Raw genomic sequence first — 19,246 nt, forward strand, 5'->3', positions numbered from 1 at the left:
CAAGGATGCATACATAATTAAAGTTTAAACTAAATACATATCTACATTATAATTCAACATATCCATTACTAAGTATTTTGCCAAAAAGACATGATAGTATGAAAGGCTGAAATCATGGTTGGAGGCCAGCCTGAGCAAAAAGTTTGTGGGATTTATCTCAACCAATGAGCACAGTGGAACACACTTGTCATCCCGGTACTTGGGAGACTGAGGCAGGCTCAATGTAGGCTACATAGTGAGTTCCAGGGCAGCTTCTGCTACATAGCCAGACCCTGTCTCAAAAACAAAAAAACCCAAAATAAAACAAAAAAAGTATCACAAAAATGCATGAATAGGAAAGGAGGTATGGCTCAAGAGGTAGAACACCTCCCTAGCAAGTGCGAAGCCCTGAGTTCAAACCCCAGTACTGCCAAAAAAAAAAAGGCATGAACAAATAGCAGCAAATGCCACACAGTGTGCATCAGGCCCTGGGTTCCATCCCTGGCAGAAGCAGGGGTTACCAATGCCAGATACAAAGAACTACGTACTATACTACTTCACTTACATGAAACAAGAGTCTATAGGTGTAGCAATGAGGACAGTACCTGCCTCCTATGGGGAAAAGGGCTTTGAAGGGTGATTGGGATACTGGTTGCACAAGTAAGTAGATTTGTCAAAACTCACCTCAGTGCACACTTAAGATACTAGATATAATTCTATCTAAGAAAGCACATAAGGGCTGGGCTATAGTGCAGTGGAAGAGCACATCCTTAACATGAAGGAGGCTTTCAGTTCAATCCCCAGCAACAGTAAAAAATCACTTCAAAGACTCAGAGAATTGACAGTTTCCAGAGTGACAGGCTAATCTGTTATTTCCCAAGTTGATACGACACTGGCCAAGTCTCTAAAACCTGGTGTTTCAGTTAACCAGGGCAGTCTGGCTACGATTGCTACCTGGGTCCCCGAACTACTAACTATATCACTAACACCCACTGCCACTCTTCCAGGCCAAAGAGATCTAGTAACCCCAGAATGGTAGCCAACGTGCAGAAGGTGAACATGAAACATAAGTGAATTTGGACTTTGGTCCCATTCATGAAATATCTCATTACCCATGTGCAAATATTTCAAAATCTGAAAAATATATGAAACATGAAACACTTCTGGTCCCAAGCATTTTCACTAAGGGAAACGTCAAGCTGAACTGTTACAGAAACACAACGTGGAAGCAGCTTATGGGTTGTTAAAAGCACCCGTTCTGGGCCAGGTGGCAACTCGGGGCAGAGCATTGACTGGCCTGACATGAGCAAGGTCCTTGATTTGACCTCAACACCACCACCACCAAAAAAAAAAAAGTTCTAGGTCAGCTCACAAAAAGATCCACAATTGACTCTGAAACTGCAAAGATGTGAAGCTTTGGACATAACTAAAAACTCAAATTCTCTAAGGCCAGTTCTCACCTGGATGGCAAATACAAAGTCTTGACAAGTCAACTGGTCAAGCTGTGAAAGTGGACACCTCTGTCCACGCTGGTGGGAAAGCACAGTGGTCCAACACCACAGAGGGAGATGGGAAAAACCACTGCACGCCCACACTCTGCCTTAATCACCTTGCTGTGCCCACAAGGCCACCCTGAAGGCAGATTTCCAAAAGCACAGAGCAACACTTGCACAAGCTCATTACGTATTTTCACAAATACATATCATCAAATTCTGGAGATACCCAAACCAGTCTCTGTCAAAGATTGCACAAGAATGAAATAGTCACAGGACAGTGTGTGTTGCCACTGATTAAAAAGATGAAAGGACAGGAGAAGTGGCTTAAGCAGTAGAGCACCTGCTTTGCAAGTGCAAAGGCATGGGTTCAAACCCCAGTGCCACCAAAAAAAAAAAAAAAAAAAAAAAAATTTCTGTGAGAAAAACAAAACAGAAAAAAAAAAATAGATTTACTTCCAGTGTAAAAATAAAGAGGAAATAAATATCATGGTATCCCCTTAATATGCACAATGCATATGTTTTTACATGTTGGTTAAAGCAGTAAATTCAATTAATACCATGCTGGGGGAAGAGACAACAAGTAAGAAAAAACTACACTTGTTTATTCTACGGAAAGAAACACAATGATAACCAGCATGGCAAGAAAAGCTGGAGTTGGGGAATAGAGATGGCTGGAGCACTCCTCACAGAATGCCAACCAGCAAATGCAGACGAAAATGAACAAGTGTAGAAATAGCAACTAGAAAAAGAGCAAGTTTTCAATCGCCAACAGAACAAGTAACCAGGATGACATTCGTCTACAATCACTGAAACCCTGCATGAAAACATGCCAAAGAACAGAGGGGGCACAGCGCAGACAGTCCCCTCACGGGACCTTTGTTACACAAGGAGAAACCTGGCAGCACCTTTACTGAGGGATTCAACTAAATGTCACCAAAAGATGAGGTGCACTGAAAAACAGGCACAGTGTGTGTAGGGGCAGGGGGAGTGAAGGAAGGAGATGAAGGTGAGGGAATACGGTAAATGGACTTCATTTACCTATAGGAAACAGAACTAGAAACCTCTTGCAATTGCTTTAAATGGGGCGGGAAGGGGGATGAGGAGAAGACGATGAGGGCAATGTAACTAATGTACAATATAAGTCTAATCGGAATTATCACCACAAATCCCCCTGTATAATGAATATATATATCCTAATAAAAAATTTATATTAAAAAAATGTAAAAAAACATAAAAAAAAAAAAAGATAAGGCAAACACACATGGCATGCCTTCGGATATGAAATAATTGCCTGGACCCAGCCTCATCTACATAGTGTGCCTGCCAAAAAATGTTTAAGTCTGAAAATAAGGACACATAGGGTGGCTGAGTGGCTCAAGTGGCAGAGCACCTGCCTAGCAAGTGTGAGGCCCTGAGTTCAAATCCCAGTACCACAAGATTAAAAAAAAGCAAATCCATAAAGTAGCTCAAGTCTAGTATAAGGAGAATAAGAAAAACCCTCCACTCCTGCTCAAAGAGATGTGCAAAGCTGGATGCGTGTTACCCTGTCTACAGAAATTTAAACTGAAACAGCTCAGTGTCCGTCACTAGAAGGATAAACTGCTGTGCCCATGCTGATTGACAATTAAATAGTCTTTAACATGAGTAGTTAGATCTGTATGTTCCTGCACGGAACTCAGTTTTAAAACTTGCAATAGGGTCTGTACACCACAGCACCACATCTAAGAACTTTGAGAACACACAGCCACCTTCAGGTTGTTCACATGCAGTATCAGCGCAGGCGACCATGTGAACATAATCAGGAGCAATCTATGCCAGCCTCTGGACCATGGCTCCACTAGGGAGAGATGGAGGAAGAAGGCACGAAGGAAAAGCCCAGGACCCAGGTTCAAAAGCATGGATCCAGGACTGAGTACAGGGGCTTCTGCCAGCTCTCCCTGCTGTCTCTCCTAAGCAGAAAGAAGGCATATCATGTCAACCTTTTGGTCTGGGAGGCCATGTAGTGCCCCACAGGCAGGCCAGTGTCCCCAAGCCCCCTCCACAGAGTGGTAGGTGGGCCTTCCAGCTCCCTGCAAAGGTGGCAGGTGGCAAGTATGGTCTGAGCCTTCCCAGGCCAGAAAACACACTCCCTCCAACTTACCTAACAGAGAGCGTGAAGTCTCCAGGGTTACTTTTGCTGGGCCTTGCCAAAAAGCTGCCATCAACTCCCCTTGTCAGCAGCAGGTTCTCTGCCTCCACGCCAGTGATATTGGGGTGAAACCATCTGGAGCAGGAAAGAGAAAGAGTGATGAGAATCACAGCGCCTTCTGCTTTCCAGCCCAGCCTGAGCTGCCCAGACTGCAGGTAGAGAAAGGATAAACGCAAAGCGAGGCTTTCTCTGTCCCTCCCGCTCTGCTCCCTCGATGCTGAGCCCTCCCTGCCTTTGCCTGTGGAGGGGCCTCAGATCCTGCTGGGACAGGCAGTGGAGCTGAGGATATTAAGGCAGCACACTGGTGGGACCAGCCTAAAAAGACAGTCTACACAATCAGGAAATGGTACACATAGAATGAAACTGGGCAAGCCGGGCACACTGGTGCATGCCTACAATCCCAGCTATTTGGAAGGTAGCTGGAGGGGGATCATGGTTAAAGGCCAACCAGGACAAAAAGTTCACAAGACCCCATCTCAATTAAGTCAGACATGGTGGGTCATGCCAGCTAGACGGTTCCATAGCTACACAGGAACCATAGGTAGGAAGATGGCAGTCTAAGGCCAACTCTGGGAAAAAAAATTAACTAAAGCTGACAGGCCTAGTGGCATGGCTCAATTGGTAGAGTGTGTCCCTAGTAAGTGCAAGGCCCTGAGTTTAAACCCCAGAACTGCCAAAAAAAAAAAGGAAATTAGGCAAATAAATAAATAAACTACTTAACAAATAAGTAAACAGGGTTGGCGTTGTGGCTCAAGTAGTGCAAGTTAAAAGTAAGGTCTCTGAGTTCAAACCTCAATACCACATAAAAAAATAAATCCCACAAATAGTTTGCAAACAAACAAGTAAACATACTGAGGATAACAGGAGCTGTTGGAGAGGAAGACACAAACATGGAGACGGATAAGCCAGGTGAGCGCAGGGGTGTGACCTGCACTTAGAAACATCAGTCACATCTGTGTCTTACACACATGGAAACAAAGAAGATGGAAGTGCGGCTGGGCAGCGGCTTGGCTTAGTACTCCAGGGTTCACGAGGCCCCAGGCTGGATCCCCAGTCCCACAAAACAAGAAAAGAAACAGAACACATACCTCTGGTTGTGGTGTGTGTGTTCATTGGTGTGTGGTCACTGGTGTGTACACACACACACACACACACACACACACACACAAGCTCTCTTTTCTGCAAAGGTTGGAAGCAATGACACCCTGCTCAGCTAATCTTAGTTTCTTACAAAAGGAACTGGGCCTCTTGGAGAAATGGCTGCTTGGAGTCCTGGGGCAGTGAAAGTAAGAAGTTGAATTTAGAACACCTTATTGTGCCACAGTGACAATGTATTCCAATGACCACACGTCAAAAAGATACAGAAGCCAACTGGGCATGGTAGCTTACACCTGTAATCCTAGCTACTTGGGAGGTGGGAATTGGGAAGACCATGGTTTGAGCCCAGCCCTGCAAAAAGTTCACAACACCCCATCTCAACCACTAGCTGGGCATGGTGGTACATGCCTGTTATCCCAGTACTTGGGGAAACGGAGGTAGGAGGATTGTGGTCAAGGCCAGTCCAGGTATAAGGCAAGACCCTATCTAATAAATAACCAGAGATAAAAGGGTGGGGGTGGTGGCTCAAGTGACAGAGCAACTGCCTAGCAAGCACAGGGTTCCTGAGTGGTACCCCAGTACCACTCACCAAAAAAAAAAAAAAAAGCATAGCCAACTTGAAGGCCTCCTATTGACCAAAGTAGGGACAATTTGTACCTCAAAATAAACAATGACATTAGCAGGTTAGATAATTAATGAATAAAACAGGAAACTCAGAGTTCACGTAAATATTATTTTTTAAGCTAAGCAAGTTGCCTCAAAAACTTAAATATGGAGCCCTACACCAGTGGCTCAAGTCTATAATCCTAGCTACTCAGGAAGCAGAGATCAGAAGGATCTCGGTTCCAAGCCATCCCAGGCAAATAGTTAAATAGTTTGCAAGACCCTATCTCGAAAAGACCCCATCACCAAAAGAAAGGGCGGGTGGACTGACTCAAGGTGAAGGCCCTGAGTTCAAACCCCCAGTACCGCAAAAAAAAAAAAAACCACACACACACAAAAAAAGCTTAAACGTGGAATTACCATATGGTCCAGAAATTCTAATTCTGAGTATACACCCAAAATCATCAAGAAGAGGAGTTCAAAATGCATTTGTGCACCCGTATGTACAGCAGCATTATTCGCAAAAGCTGAAAGGTGGAGCAGCCCACACATCCTTGATGAAGGAGGAACTTCAAAGCATTGTGCTGAGTGGCATAAGTGAATGACAAAAGGACAATGCCACTTTCAGGGTAGCATAAATGCATGCTGAGACCAGTGGGCGAGTGAGTCAGAAGGAACAAGATATGTAAAGCAATTAGTTCAAAGTACCCCAGACAAAATGCTTAGCTTTTAAAAAATAAATACTGATGAACTTGACAGTGGAGAAATTTAACAGGTAGTATCTTTTGTTGCTGTTTTGTTTTCTGAGACAATATCTTAACCATGTGGCCCAGATGGTCCTGGAACTCACCATCTTCCTGCATTAGCCTCCCAGGGGCGGGGATCACAGATATACGCCACAACGGCAACAATAACAACAGGCCAATAACAATCACCTTAGTCAACCTTGGCAGGTGTGGGTTAAAATGACATTGTGCCATTTTAATATCACAATGTTCTACACTGAGAACAGCATGATCTTCCTGTCAAATGTGCCCTAGCTAAATCTAATGACAGAACAGTAGACAAACCCCAAATAGGTGGCATTCTGCAAGTAGGAATTGAGGGCTGTGCTCTTCACAAATGTCATATTCATCAAAAACTGGCGTGGGAGGCCAGCGCCTGGCCCCGGACACTATAGTGGACACAAAGAAAGGCTGCAAAGGAGAATATGTTGTTTGCTTTGTCTTTTGCTATAAAGAACATTACTCAAACAATTTGAAAAGGGTTTAAGGATTCAAGAGTAGTACTATAATAATGACAATGTTGATGACCACTATGGTCATGAGACCAAGTACCCTAGTTTTTGGAAGTACATGCTGAAGCATTTTGGAGCAAGGAAACATGACACTTGCACCTTTCTCTCTAATGATTCAGGAAAATATTAGTTTCCCAGTACATATATGTGCATGGATGGAGGGAAGGACGGATGGATGAATAGATGGATGGATGGATGGACGGGTGGATGGACAGAGGAAGGGATGGAGGGAAGGAGGGATGGGTGGAGGGAGGGACAGAGGAAAGGATGGTGGGAAGTATGGATGGAGGGAGGGAGGAATGGATGGAGGGAGGGAGGGAGGGATAGAGAGAGGAAGGGATAGTGGGAGGGAGACAGGGAGGGAGGGAGGGAGAAAGAGAAGGCTAATATGGTACAATGTCAACTGGTAAATCTGGGTGAAAAGTAAATGACTCTTTTTGTCTTTTGTGTAGATCTGTAATCATTTCAAATAAAATGTTTTGGTTTGGTTCAGTTTTGGTATTGGTACTGGAGTTTGAACTCAGGGCTTTGTACCTGCTAAGCAGGCACTGTACTACTTGAGCCATGCCTCCAGCCCATGAAATGTTCTTACATCACACCAAAGAAAAAGGCCATCGTGGAAGGACTCTGCTTAGCATCCTCTCGCAGTTCCAGCAAGATAGCCATCATGAATTTCAGAAGCCACCAGGACTTATGGGAGGAGTTATTTCTGAAGTCCAGTTCTCCTGGGCCGTTAGAAGCTAATCCAGTGCTCCTAACACTTCCAGGAACACAGTCAACATTAATTCCGTGCCCTGTGCTGATAGTCACTGAACTTTTAAGAGACCCCTTCACAAACACCACCCCAGTTAAGTGGGAGGCAAGGGTGAAGAGTTGCTATAAGCCATGCGGAAGGGAACAGGGGAGCCACCCAGGTTGCAGTTAGGAGTTCCTGAGCAGCTCGGCCACTTCCAAGCTCTGTGACCTGAACAAGTTACTCAATGTCTTACCACCTCATCTTCCTCATCAAAGTAATGGTTCTTGGGCTTATTTTTTGTTCTCGGTGGTATTGCAGATTGAATTCAGTTCCTAATGCCGCTAGACAGGCATTCCTCCACTTGAGCCACGCCTCCTGTCCTTTTTCCTTTAGTTTTCAGACAGGGTCTCACATTGTTGCTGGGGCAAGCCTCCGCTTGTGTAGCTATGTTCACAGGCATGCACCACCACACCCGGCCTCTTAGGTCCATTTTAAGAGTGAACTCAGAATCCAGAGTCAAGGCATGTAGCTTAGTGATAGAGAGCTTGCCTAGCACATATGAGGTCAGGATTCAATCCCAGCACTGCCCCCCACCCCCAAAAAAAGCAGGTGTATGTGAGCTCTAGAGGAAATCCACACAATGGATTGCTGATTAGAACAGGAGTGAAGTACTGATAAATGCTATAACCTGGAAGCCCTTGAAAACATGCCAAGTGAAAGACACTAGACAGAGCCCACATACCATAAAAGGAATCAAATACAGAAAGCAACTTAGGGCTAGGAGGGGAGAGAGGATGAGGGGTGAGAGCTAAAGGGAGGGTCTTTTTGAGGTGACAAATGTCTTAAAATTGTGGTGGTATGGCAGTACGTGAATATTCTAAAGTCCACCTAATTGTATCTTCAAGTGGGTGAACTGTGTGGTATGTCACTTTCACCTCTATAAAACTGTTCAAGAAAAGAATGATCAGAGTTCATACAAGAGACAGGCTTACTATAGTCACTCAGCAAACGCTAGTCTGTCACAAGCATCTCAGAACACACAAGTAACAAAGCCTGGTCTCTATCCTGAGGAAGCTTGCTTCCTATACAGAGAGAAAAGAAGGAACGGGTAAAAGGATGTGGATAAATGGTCAGAGGTGATAGGTGAACAAGAGGAATAAGGCAGGGGAGGATGTGGGAGCATGGGGACACTGAGGTGGCCGGGAAGGGCCTCGGTGATAAGGTAACTATTTTCTGTGGTGCTAGGCATAGAGCCCAGGACCCCACATATGCAAAGCCATGTGCTCTCCCACCAGGAATGGGCTACGTGCCAGTCCCCATGGGACACCACCTGATCAGAGACCTGGAAGATGTGAGGCAGCACTGGCCAAGGGCACAGGGGCAGACGACCTGGACATGCTCGAGTATGCAAGAGGCCAGCAACACAGAGCCAGAGGGACAAGGGACAACGAGGCAGGAGATAAGGGTAGTGAGGTAATGAAAGGCCAGAGTGCACAGCGCCTCAGAGAGCACTGCAAAGCCCCAGCGTTACCTTCTGTGAAGGAGGCAGAAAATCATCATGATCTGACCTACAGTTTAAAAGGGTCCTTCAAGCTACTGAGAGCAGGGACAGAAGCACAAAGCAGTTGGAAGACCCCGTGGTCACCAGGCAGGAGAGGACGAAGCCGAGGACCTGGGGCAGCACCGGGAGTCATGAAAAGTACTCTGAGTAAGAATGCGTGAAGCATAGCCAACAGGATTTGCTAATGGATTGCACACAAGGACAGAAAAGAAACAGGAGAAGAATGACTCCTACGTGTGTGGCCAGGGGGCTAGTAAGGTAAAAGGTACCGGGTAGGGGGATGTGGAAAAGGCAGGAAGAGGAAAGTGAAATGTTAGACCCCAGACATGTGAGATCTGAGCTGTCTACTGACCATCCACATGTCTGGTCCCATCAGCACTAAATGTTAGCTATCATTATTGACAATCATAAGAAATGCAAGAGTTTGCTGTCAGTAAGTAATCAGAAAATGCAAGACCAAGAAGCAATTGGGGACTGGTGGAGTGGCTAAAGTGGTAGAGCACCCACCTAGCAAGCACGAAGCCCTGAGTTTAAAACCCAGTGCTGCCAAAAAAAAAAAAAAGAAGCAGTAGGATTTTGACACTCCTGTTGTTTAACTTCAATGTTTTCAAATCTTCCTGTGGCCTCTCAGAGCTTTAGAAGCAATCTAATCATCCCTCTGATTGACAGGTTGTCCCGAAGAAAAATAGCAAGGTCCAAATTAAAAGAATAAAATATTAGTTTACTCTCTGTTCTTTCTGAGAGCTTGTCAGAAGAGCAACGATTTACCTGACAGCTATTAATCCAGCCCATACTTCTAAATGCAGCAGGGTTACGTCAACTTCAAGCCAATCATCCAATGTTAAAAAAAAAAAAAAACTTTACCTGCAAGTGTTTTGATCTGTGGTTCTCACCTAGGTGCCCAGAGCTCTAAAAAATCAAATCCTAGAACAGCGGGCTTCCAGCCATTTATAAATGTTCAAAAAGTATAATAGAACTCTTATACTATGCACATAAACTAATTTGCTACCCACATAAGCTAATTAAAATGTCAAATCTCTTTTGTTGGCTTGGTGTGGTATTCTGAAGCGAGGTGGCATATGCGCCCTCTACCAGGAGGAAAAATATATTTATTATATAATGCAGAATATTGAGCTGATGTTCTTTAAAAACCATAAACCAACTTTTCAGACAATTGAGTTGATGGTTTAAAAAACAACAACAAAAAAAAAACCTTCCATTGGGTAAAAAAAAGAAAAGAAAAACTCAGGTGGTAGCAAAGTCTCACGGGTAAGAACACAGACTCTGGCGCCTGACTCTCTTGATTCTAATTCAAGCTATGTGACCCCAGGCTAATCATTTAATCTCTCTGTTAAGTCATGTACAAAACAAGGAGAGGAATATCACCTATGTCAGAAAGGACAGAAAGAGTAAATATTATCTTTGGTGTGTAATAATGTCTGCAAAAGTGCCCAGACATCCAGGTAGCCAAGGACAGTGGTAACAGCCAAAAGCCACTCCGCCTTTATATACTTCAAAAAGAATGCAGGGGGCAATGGGTACAGTTCCATGGTAGAGCACACAGTTAGCATGAGTAAGGGCCTGGGTTAAAGCCCCAGCACCAAAAAAAAAAAAAAAAAAAAAATTTTAACAGAATTAAAAAATAACGTAAGCCAGGTGTGGTGGTACATGCCTGTAATCCCAGCACTTGGAAGGTAGAAACAGTAGGATTAAGAGTTCAAAGGCTTAGGCTGGTGATGTGCCTCAAGTGGTAGGGCACCTGCCTAGCAAGCATGAGCCCTGAGTTCAAACCCCAGTGCTGCAAAAAAAAAAAAAAAAAAAAAAAGTTCCAAGGTCAGCATGAGCTACTTAGACTCAAATAATAACAAAGCAGCCAGGTGCTGTGGCTCATGCCTATAATCCTAGCTATTCGGGAGGCAGAGATCAGGGGGACGGCACTTCAAAGCCAGGCCCAGGGCAAAATAGTTTACAAGACCCTATCTTGAAAATATCCAACACAAAAAAAGGGCTGGGGGAGTGGCTCAAGGGGTAGAGCACCTGTCTCACAAGCATGAGTCCTGAGAGTTCAAACACCAGTACCACAAGAGACAAAAAAAAAAAGCAGCCAGGTAATGGTAACCCACACCTATAACCCTAACCTACTTGGGAGGCTGAAATTGGGAGGACTACAGTTGAAGGCCAGCCCTGGGCAAAAAGTTTTGGAGACCCTATCTCAATCAACAGCTAGTTGCAATAGTACACGCCTGTCATCCCAGCTATGGCAGGAAATGTAAAGTAGAAGGGTCACAGTCCAGGCCAGTCTACGCAACAAGCAAGATAATACTCCAAACTAAACAGAGCTTGAGCTGGGGGAGGGGCTCAGGTGGTAGAGTGCCTGCCTAGCAAGCCTGGGGCTCTGAGTTCAAACCCTACTGTCACCAAAAAATTTTTAAAAATAAATAAATAACCAGAGCAAAAAGGGCTGGAGGTGTGGCTCAACCAGTAGAACACCTACCTAGCAAGTGTGAAGCCCTGAGTTTAAACCTCAGGACCACCCAAAAATTTTTTAAAAAGAATAAAGAATGAAAAAGAAAAATAGAGAAAGTAATTAAGAAACTCTCCCACAGAAAAGGTCAGGCTCAGAGGTTTCACAATGGATCCCACCAACCCTTCAGAGACCAGAGAGCTCCAGTTCTCTACCAACTATCCCAGGGCACTGAAAAGAAAGGAACACACCTCATGGTGAAGCAAACACACTCTCATGTCTGCAGATAGACGGTACGAAGAAGGAAAAAAACTGCAGACCAATGGCCCCGTGAATATTGCTCTAAAAGTTGAAAGAAAATATTAGAACAGAGTCCAACACCACAGTAAGAAAAAACAGACCATAAACCAGGCATGATGACACATTCCTGTTATCACAGCACTTGGGAGGCTAAAGCAGAAGGATCATGAGTTCAAGGCCAGCCTGGGCTACATAGCAAGTATCTGCTTCAAAAAGAAGAAAAGAACTGAAAAGAGCTGAGTGCCTGTAATCCTAGCTACTCAGGAAGCAGAGATCAGAAGGATCAAGGTTCGAAGTCAGCCCCGGGCAAATAGTTCACAAGATCCTATCTTGAAAAAAATCCTTCACAAACAAGGGCTGGTGTAGTAACTCAAGGGGAAGGCCCTGAGTTCAAGCCCTGATACAACAAAAAAGGAAAAAGAAAAGAAAACATCATTAATTCTAGGCCAGTCTCACTCTCAAGAATAACCACTTTCAGGCTATTGAAAGTGTACTCCTTTCCTAATAATCTTTGCTATCACTTTTACTAAAAAATAATAATAAATAAATTCTAAATTAATTAGAAATCAAAGTGTGAAAAGTGAAACTATATAATACTACAAGAAAACATGAGTGAATTTGCTGTTAACCTTGGAGTAAAGAAAGACTTTCTATGATTCCAAATGCAAGGGCAATAAAAAATAAATTGTAATCCCACCATTCAGGAGGATGAAGCAAGAGGATTTAGTTTGAGACCAACCTAGCTATACAGTGATATCCTGACTCAAAAGTCAAAATAAAAAAGCCGGTGCCAGTGGCTCATGCCTGTAATCCTAGCTGCTCAGGAGGCAGAGATCAGAAGGATCTCAGTTCAAAGTCAGCCTGAGAAAATAGTTTTCGAGACTCTATCTCGGGGAAAAAACACAACACAAAAAAGGGATGGAGGACTGGCTCAAGTGATAGAGTGCCTGCTTAGCAAGTGCAAAACCCTGAGTTCAAACGCCAATGCCACCACAAAAAAAATTGGTAAATCTGGGGGTCCTAATTTTAATACTGCTTTCAATTGTTTTTTGGGGAAAAAAGTCATTGAATGGTAAAACCTCAAGGATTGAAGTCAGTGCTAATCTCCAATCTGAGAATGTTTCAACAAAATATTCATCTCTGGGAACCAAGAACAACAACTTGAAGCCTACAGTCCCTCTCACTGAGCTCAGTGCTCATCTCAACCTACAACCTCATGTATAAAAGCGGTGAGATTCCGAGAGTCACAAAAACAGCCGTATTGTTAACTGTGCGTGCAGTATTTTGCTCGCCCAGCAGTTACTCATGGTTTTGGTTGGGTTTGGTTCTGGTGCAGGGAATGGAACCCAGGGCTTTGGGCTGGGTATTAGGAAGATTCTGCTGAAAACACATTTTAAAAACACATCTGAACTGAGCACAGGTGGCTCACACCTATAATCCTAACTACTTGGGAGGCTGAGGTTGGGGAGGTTGAAATTCAAGACCAGCCTTGGCAAATAGTTCATGAGACTCCATCTCCAAAATAACCAGAGTAAAATGGACTGGAGGCGTGGTTCAAGTGGCAGAGTGCCTGCCTAGCAAGCACCAGGCTCTGAGTTCAAACCCTAGTCCCACCAAAAAGCCTCTTCTCCATTTTGGAAGCAGACAGACTACAGACTGAACCACCATGTGGAATCCCGAAATGCCACTTCTCTTAAGAAAGTTAATGGATCTCCCTTTGCCTCGGTCTCCTTATACTTTTTTTCTGTTTGTTTTGTTTTCTTTTCTTTTTGGCTATACTGGGGCTTGAACTCAAGGCCTCATGTTTACTAGGTAAGTGCTCTACCACTTGAGCCACTCCGTCACCCCTCAGTCTCTATCTGTAGAATGTAAATAATAACAGTGCTCCCCGCATAGGATATGAGAATGAACTACTGCATGAAAAACAGCCATAGAACTGTCATGGCCTCCTTCCTTGTTTCCATACTCAGTACATACAGTCTTATCCTCTCTACTATGGACAGATAGCACCTTTCATCAGCACAAAGGTTCTCTAGTATTAATGTGTGTGTGTGTGTGTGTGTGTAGTTCTGAACCCAGGGCAAGCCTGGAGCTTGCTAGGCGTGTGCTCTATCTTGAATCCTATTTAGCCTGGCATTAATGGTACCACCAAAACCCTCTTTTGCTACCAAGTCATTGGATTTATCTTTATCATTCCTTCTGTGCCAATTTGTCTTTTCTCAGCAAAGCACCCTTCGATTTTTTTAAAAACTCCATCTGACTCAGCCTTTAACTGGGGCCTAGTCCATTACTACTGACAGCCTTGTTTGGCCTCACGGTTGTAGACTGCTATCAACTCCCAGTTCTTGGCTCCCTGTCTGTCTTTCCCTGCTCGTCTACCTCAGTGATTTGCAGTTTCTAATTCTAATGAAAGCCCAATTATTTTTAAATTATAATGATGGATATCTTGTAGTATTTCACAAATATCCCTAAACCTACAATTACGTCATTACTGAAGGGGAAAAACTTTGGTCTCCTCTCTGTGGAAAGTGAAGAAATCCCTGCTGGAGTCTTTCCCACAGTCCTGCCCCGTTAGTAGATCTGCTCCCTAACTACCACCCTGCCATCGTTTTTTTTTTTGGTGGGACTAAGATTTGAACTCGGGTCTTCACACTTGCAAAGGAGGCACTCTACTACTGCTTGAGCCATACCTCCAGCCCATTTTGCTTTGTTTATTTTGGAGATGGGGGTCTCACAAATTATTTGCCTGGGCTGGCTTTGAACTGTGATCCTCCCAATCTCAGTCTCCCAAGTAGCTAGGATTATAGGCATAAGCCACTAGCACCTGGCTTTTCTTTTTTAAAAATCGGCTCTAAAATCATTTCTTGTTTGTCTCTACCTCCCCACAGTGGGGCAGCCTCATGGTGCACTATTCCAGCTGCCATTCCACTATGGAACTATCTTGCCTTTCATTCTATTAATTTTTATCTTAGCCAACAATTTGGGGCTGCTCTGATGGTGGTTGTTTTTCAGTTTTGTTTTTGTTTTTTATTGAGACAGGGTCTCACTATGGTTACCCAGGCTGATCTCAAACTCATGAGTGCAAGTGATCCTCTTGCCTCAGACTCCTGGGTGTGCACCAGTGTGCACAACACTGGCCATACCCCCCACACCCCCAGAGTTGGGAATGGAACCCAGACTTTGCACACGCTACTCAAGAGCTCTGCCACTGAGCTCAGCCCCAAGACCCTCTGATTTCTTACAATTTCTTTTTGAATCTTATTGAGAAGACAAACATAAACTTTCTAAAATCTTTTTTAATTCACCTATTATAACAGTTCAGATGGGCAGGAAAGTCAAAGAAAGAGAAAGTCCCAGCTTTCCTTTAGACAGTTGCACTTGTCAGAAGGAACTTTCATCAGCATCGTGTGAATCTTTAATCTTACACATATACTCTATATGCTTATGTGTGTGTGCACGACTCCCTCCACGCCCACCACGTGAATCACAACACGTGCACACTCGCAAGCAGAATCCCATTCACCTACACCGTTTTTTCCACTTCCAACTCGAGGGTCTTTCTGTATCAGTACATTTCTTTTTAATGGCTACAGAATATTCTGTGACATGAATATGCCATCCATAATCTAACCCCCATAATAAGAGCTTCACTTTATTCCCAGGGGGTTGTCATTGCAAATAATGCAGCAGAACACACTTTACAATCATCTTTATGCACACTCATCTGTAAATTAAAATTTTAGATGTTAAATGCCTTACCTAAATACGTAATTTTTGTTTGGTTTTATTTTGAGATGGGGGTCTTGCTATGTTACCCAAGCTGGTCTCAAACTCTTCAGCTCAAGTGAAGACAGCTCCCACCTCAGCCTCCCAAGTGCTGGGACTACAGCTGTAAACCACCACACCAGTTTTAAAGCACTGTGTCTATGTGTGCTTCTGAGGATGGGAGTGAGGAGGTGCATGTGCTAAGCAAGTGCTCCACCGCTGAGCTATGCCCCCAGCCCCTAATTTTTTATTTTGACAAGTATTGTCAAACTACCCCCAAAGGAGATGTAGCTAGCAGATGCAATCCCACTTTCCCTCACTTTTGCCAACACTGCATATGTTATCCAACTCTTTCATCGCTGTCTATCCCATTAATGGAAAATGATACCACCTCAGTTTGCAAGTCTTTGTAAGAATGAAGGTTTTGTGTTTCAAACAACTTATTTTTCCTTTTGGAGCTGTCAGTTCTTCACTACTCATTTCCTCCTTTTTTTTTTTAATTGGTTTGTAGGAACTCTTGACATAACCAGAAAATTATCCTTTGTTAGAAGTATGACAAATATTTGTCTTAGCTTTTTTTCCCCTTTTTAACCGTGTTATTTTTTTTCCTACAGAAGGTCATTGTGGCATGGTTAAATTTGTCAGATTCTCCATTACGGTTCTGGGTTTCCTGCCACGCTCAGAAGCGATCTTAACTTATAGCAGTGTGGCATGATGGAAATGAATTGATACATGTAAAATGCTTAATCCAAACCAAACTCAGAGGTTTACTTTTGGAAGTAGGAATTTTGGTTTTAGCCAAAAGAAAACACTTTCAGTAACATGACAGATTTTAACTGGGCCTAGCAGTCAATAAGTGTCTTTACTGACTTGTCATGCTCTGGTGACCTCTGCAATTCCCTCAAATGGGCCACATGCAATCTTGCCCTCTGGGCCCCCCAGTCAGATTCCCTACCCCATCTTCTCCCTCACCCCATGTCTCCCCACGGCCATGTGCAGCATGGGGTCATATCACAGGTTTGCACAACTGCTAGGTTAAAGGCAGCCCATGAGGGCAGAGGCCATGTCAATTACCTCCCCAGTGAACCCTGAGGCCCTAGCAAAGGGTGTTCTTACAAACACTGGTGGCTAGGGGGAAGGACAGAGCAGCCTGGTGAACCCAGGTTTGCCTCCGACCAGTAAGCAGTCTAGGGGTGGAAGGGGCCTCCCAGAGATGCCACCTCCTCCACGCAGGGACACAGTCAGGAAGAGGTGCTCTTCAACTGCTGATCCCAGCAGTCTATGTAGTCCAGCTGGCCTCAGACACATGGCTAGCCTCCTAGCTCAGCACAAGTGCTGGTTATTACAGTGGTGAGCCACTGTACCCAGTCCCGGCAGCTCTTTATTTAACAAAATAAAATGGTAAAAATGGTTATTGTTTCTAGTACACAGTCACTTCTTACTGGACTTACAGGGCTGAGGAGGAAATTTTGCCTCATTTGTATGCTACTGCAGGATTTTTTTTTTTTTTTTTTTTTTTTTTTTGGTAGGACTGGGGCTTGAACTCAGAGCTTTGAGCTTGCAAAGCAGGCACTCTACTGCTTCAGCCACACCTCCAGTCCATTTTTGCTCTGGTTCTTTTGGAGATGGGGTCTCACTAACTCTCTGCCTGGGCTGGCCTCAAGCCTCTATCCTCCTGATCTCGGCTTCCCAAGAAGCTAGGATTATGGGCTTGAGCCACTGGTACCTAGCTACTGAAGGAATTTTATAAGAATTTGGGAAAGTGGGGCAGGGAGGAGGGTCAAGGGGGAGGGATGGTGAGGGTGATCTAGCCAGTGTAAAATATAAGCCTATTTGGGATTGTGACTATGAATCCCCTTATACAACGAATGTACCACAAACTAATTAGTCTCTTAAATTAAAAGAATTTGGGAAGTGAGTATCCAGGGTCCCTGTGTTCCCGCATCTGGAAACAACAGAGTTTGAGAAATTAACTGTTACACATGGGGAGAGCTCTGCTTACTTCTCTTTGCCTCTGTCACCATGCCGGTGCCCTGTGCCCTGACAGCGTTTCACACTTTTGTCCAATGCCCCACACTTGTAAAGGTGCCAAAGTTCCTTCCACACAACAAGCACATTCTGCAGCCCCTTAACCAGCCCCGCTTATGGCAGTGGGGCTTCATGTTCATTCTGACACAAATGGAAAGTTCTATCGTGCTAAATGATAGAGGAAGAGGACCAAAGTCATAAACACCTCTGCAAAGGTCAGCAAGCACTCCAGCAGGTCACAGCAGACAGGATATAAACGCCTAGCTCTGAGCTTTAATTTATGAGAAGAAAATATGCTTCTATTATGTGCATTTAACAACAAGATCACACATTCTGTATTCGATTTTCCCTTCAATAAAGCCAATAAGCATAAACTCTTTTAAAAAATGCATTTTATTTACTAACATCAGTTGCATTACATAAATATTAAATAAACCCACAGTGTGAAAAACATAAAATACTAGATTACTCCTCCCTTCCTAATTATTCAGAGTGAAATAAAGGTGAAGATAAGACACAGTTCTATGTTTTCTCAAGGTGTGATTTAATTTGGTAAGAATTAGTTCAATGTGTATAAAAATAATTTCAGCAAAAATATAATAAAACTTTTAAAAATAATTTCAGTATGTCTTTTTAAAAGCTACCGCAACAGCTTAAAAAGCTACAAATGTTTCTAGTATGCAATTAGTGAACATCATAGGAAGGACTGGATAAGGCAAAAATCAGTAGATGCTGAATTGAAAGAGAAACTGGGAGGAGCAGTTTTTTTATCTCAGTTTTCTTTTTTGGGGGGGTGGCAGTACTGGAGCTTGAACTCATGGCCTTTCATTTGCAAGGCAGGCACTCTACCACTTGAGCTATGCCTCCAGCATTAGTTGCTTACAAAGTGGACAAAAGTCTACAATGTAATTATACACTGGGAAAACACAATGAATCTTATAGACACTGTAATTACACAATGGAGAAAACAGACTATGGACACTATCTATGTTCTTCATGCAACTTCAGATATGATTTCCTGAGAAGGACACATCCCCACCTATGTAGTACTCTGGTTGAGAATGCGGAATCTAGTACAGATGAAACATCAGACAAATTCAAAATAAAAAATCAAGCAAGGCACAGTGGCACAGGCATATAGTACCAACTGCTCAGAGGCTGAAGCAGGAGGATCACTTGGGCCTAGTAGTTTCAAAAGAAAGAAAAATATATTTTACAAAAGGGAAGGGTTTACAGTCTTCAAATAAAAGGTGTGGGGGGGGGGGCGGGGGGAAACGGACTGGCAGAGTGGCTCAAGTGATACAGCACCTGGCTAAGCAAGCATGAGGCCATGAGTTCAATCCCAGAACCACCAAAGAAAAAAAACAAAAATGACTCTATGCAAAAAATAGCTAAAGCAAAAAATGCTGGAGACATGGTTCAAGTGTAAGCCTCTGCCTAGCAAGTGTGAAACCCAGTAGTATCAAAAAAAAAAAAGCCGGGAACCAGTGGCTCACATCTGTAAGTGTAATCCTAACTATTTGGGAGGCTGAGATTAGGAGGATCACGGTTTAAAGTCAGCCTAGGAAAACAGCTCAACCTCCAAAAAATAACTAGAGCAAAAATAAACTGGAGGTGGGCAGAGTGGAGTGCTTGCATTACAAGTGTGAAATGCTGAATTCAAATCCTAGTCCCACAAAAAAAAATACATTTTAATCAACTTCTCTCTTTTTTTCTTTTTTTTTGAGTTGG

At 43.6% G+C, this 19,246-nt stretch overlaps 1 protein-coding gene across 2 annotated transcripts in view; it reads right to left on the minus strand.

The window, feature by feature from the left end:
• Positions 1 to 19,246, minus strand: part of Ptpn11 (protein tyrosine phosphatase non-receptor type 11) — an 80,105-nt gene that overhangs the window by 50,071 nt on the left and 10,788 nt on the right. For both annotated transcript variants that reach the window (XM_074060850.1, XM_020179298.2), the window contains exon 2: positions 3,616 to 3,738. In XM_074060850.1, coding sequence (XP_073916951.1) covers positions 3,616 to 3,738 — 123 coding nt within the window. The remainder of the gene's footprint in view (positions 1 to 3,615; positions 3,739 to 19,246) is intronic.

The sequence above is a fragment of the Castor canadensis genome, chromosome 18, assembly GCF_047511655.1.
Source record: "Castor canadensis chromosome 18, mCasCan1.hap1v2, whole genome shotgun sequence".
In the NCBI taxonomy this organism is placed as follows: domain Eukaryota; kingdom Metazoa; phylum Chordata; class Mammalia; order Rodentia; family Castoridae; genus Castor; species Castor canadensis.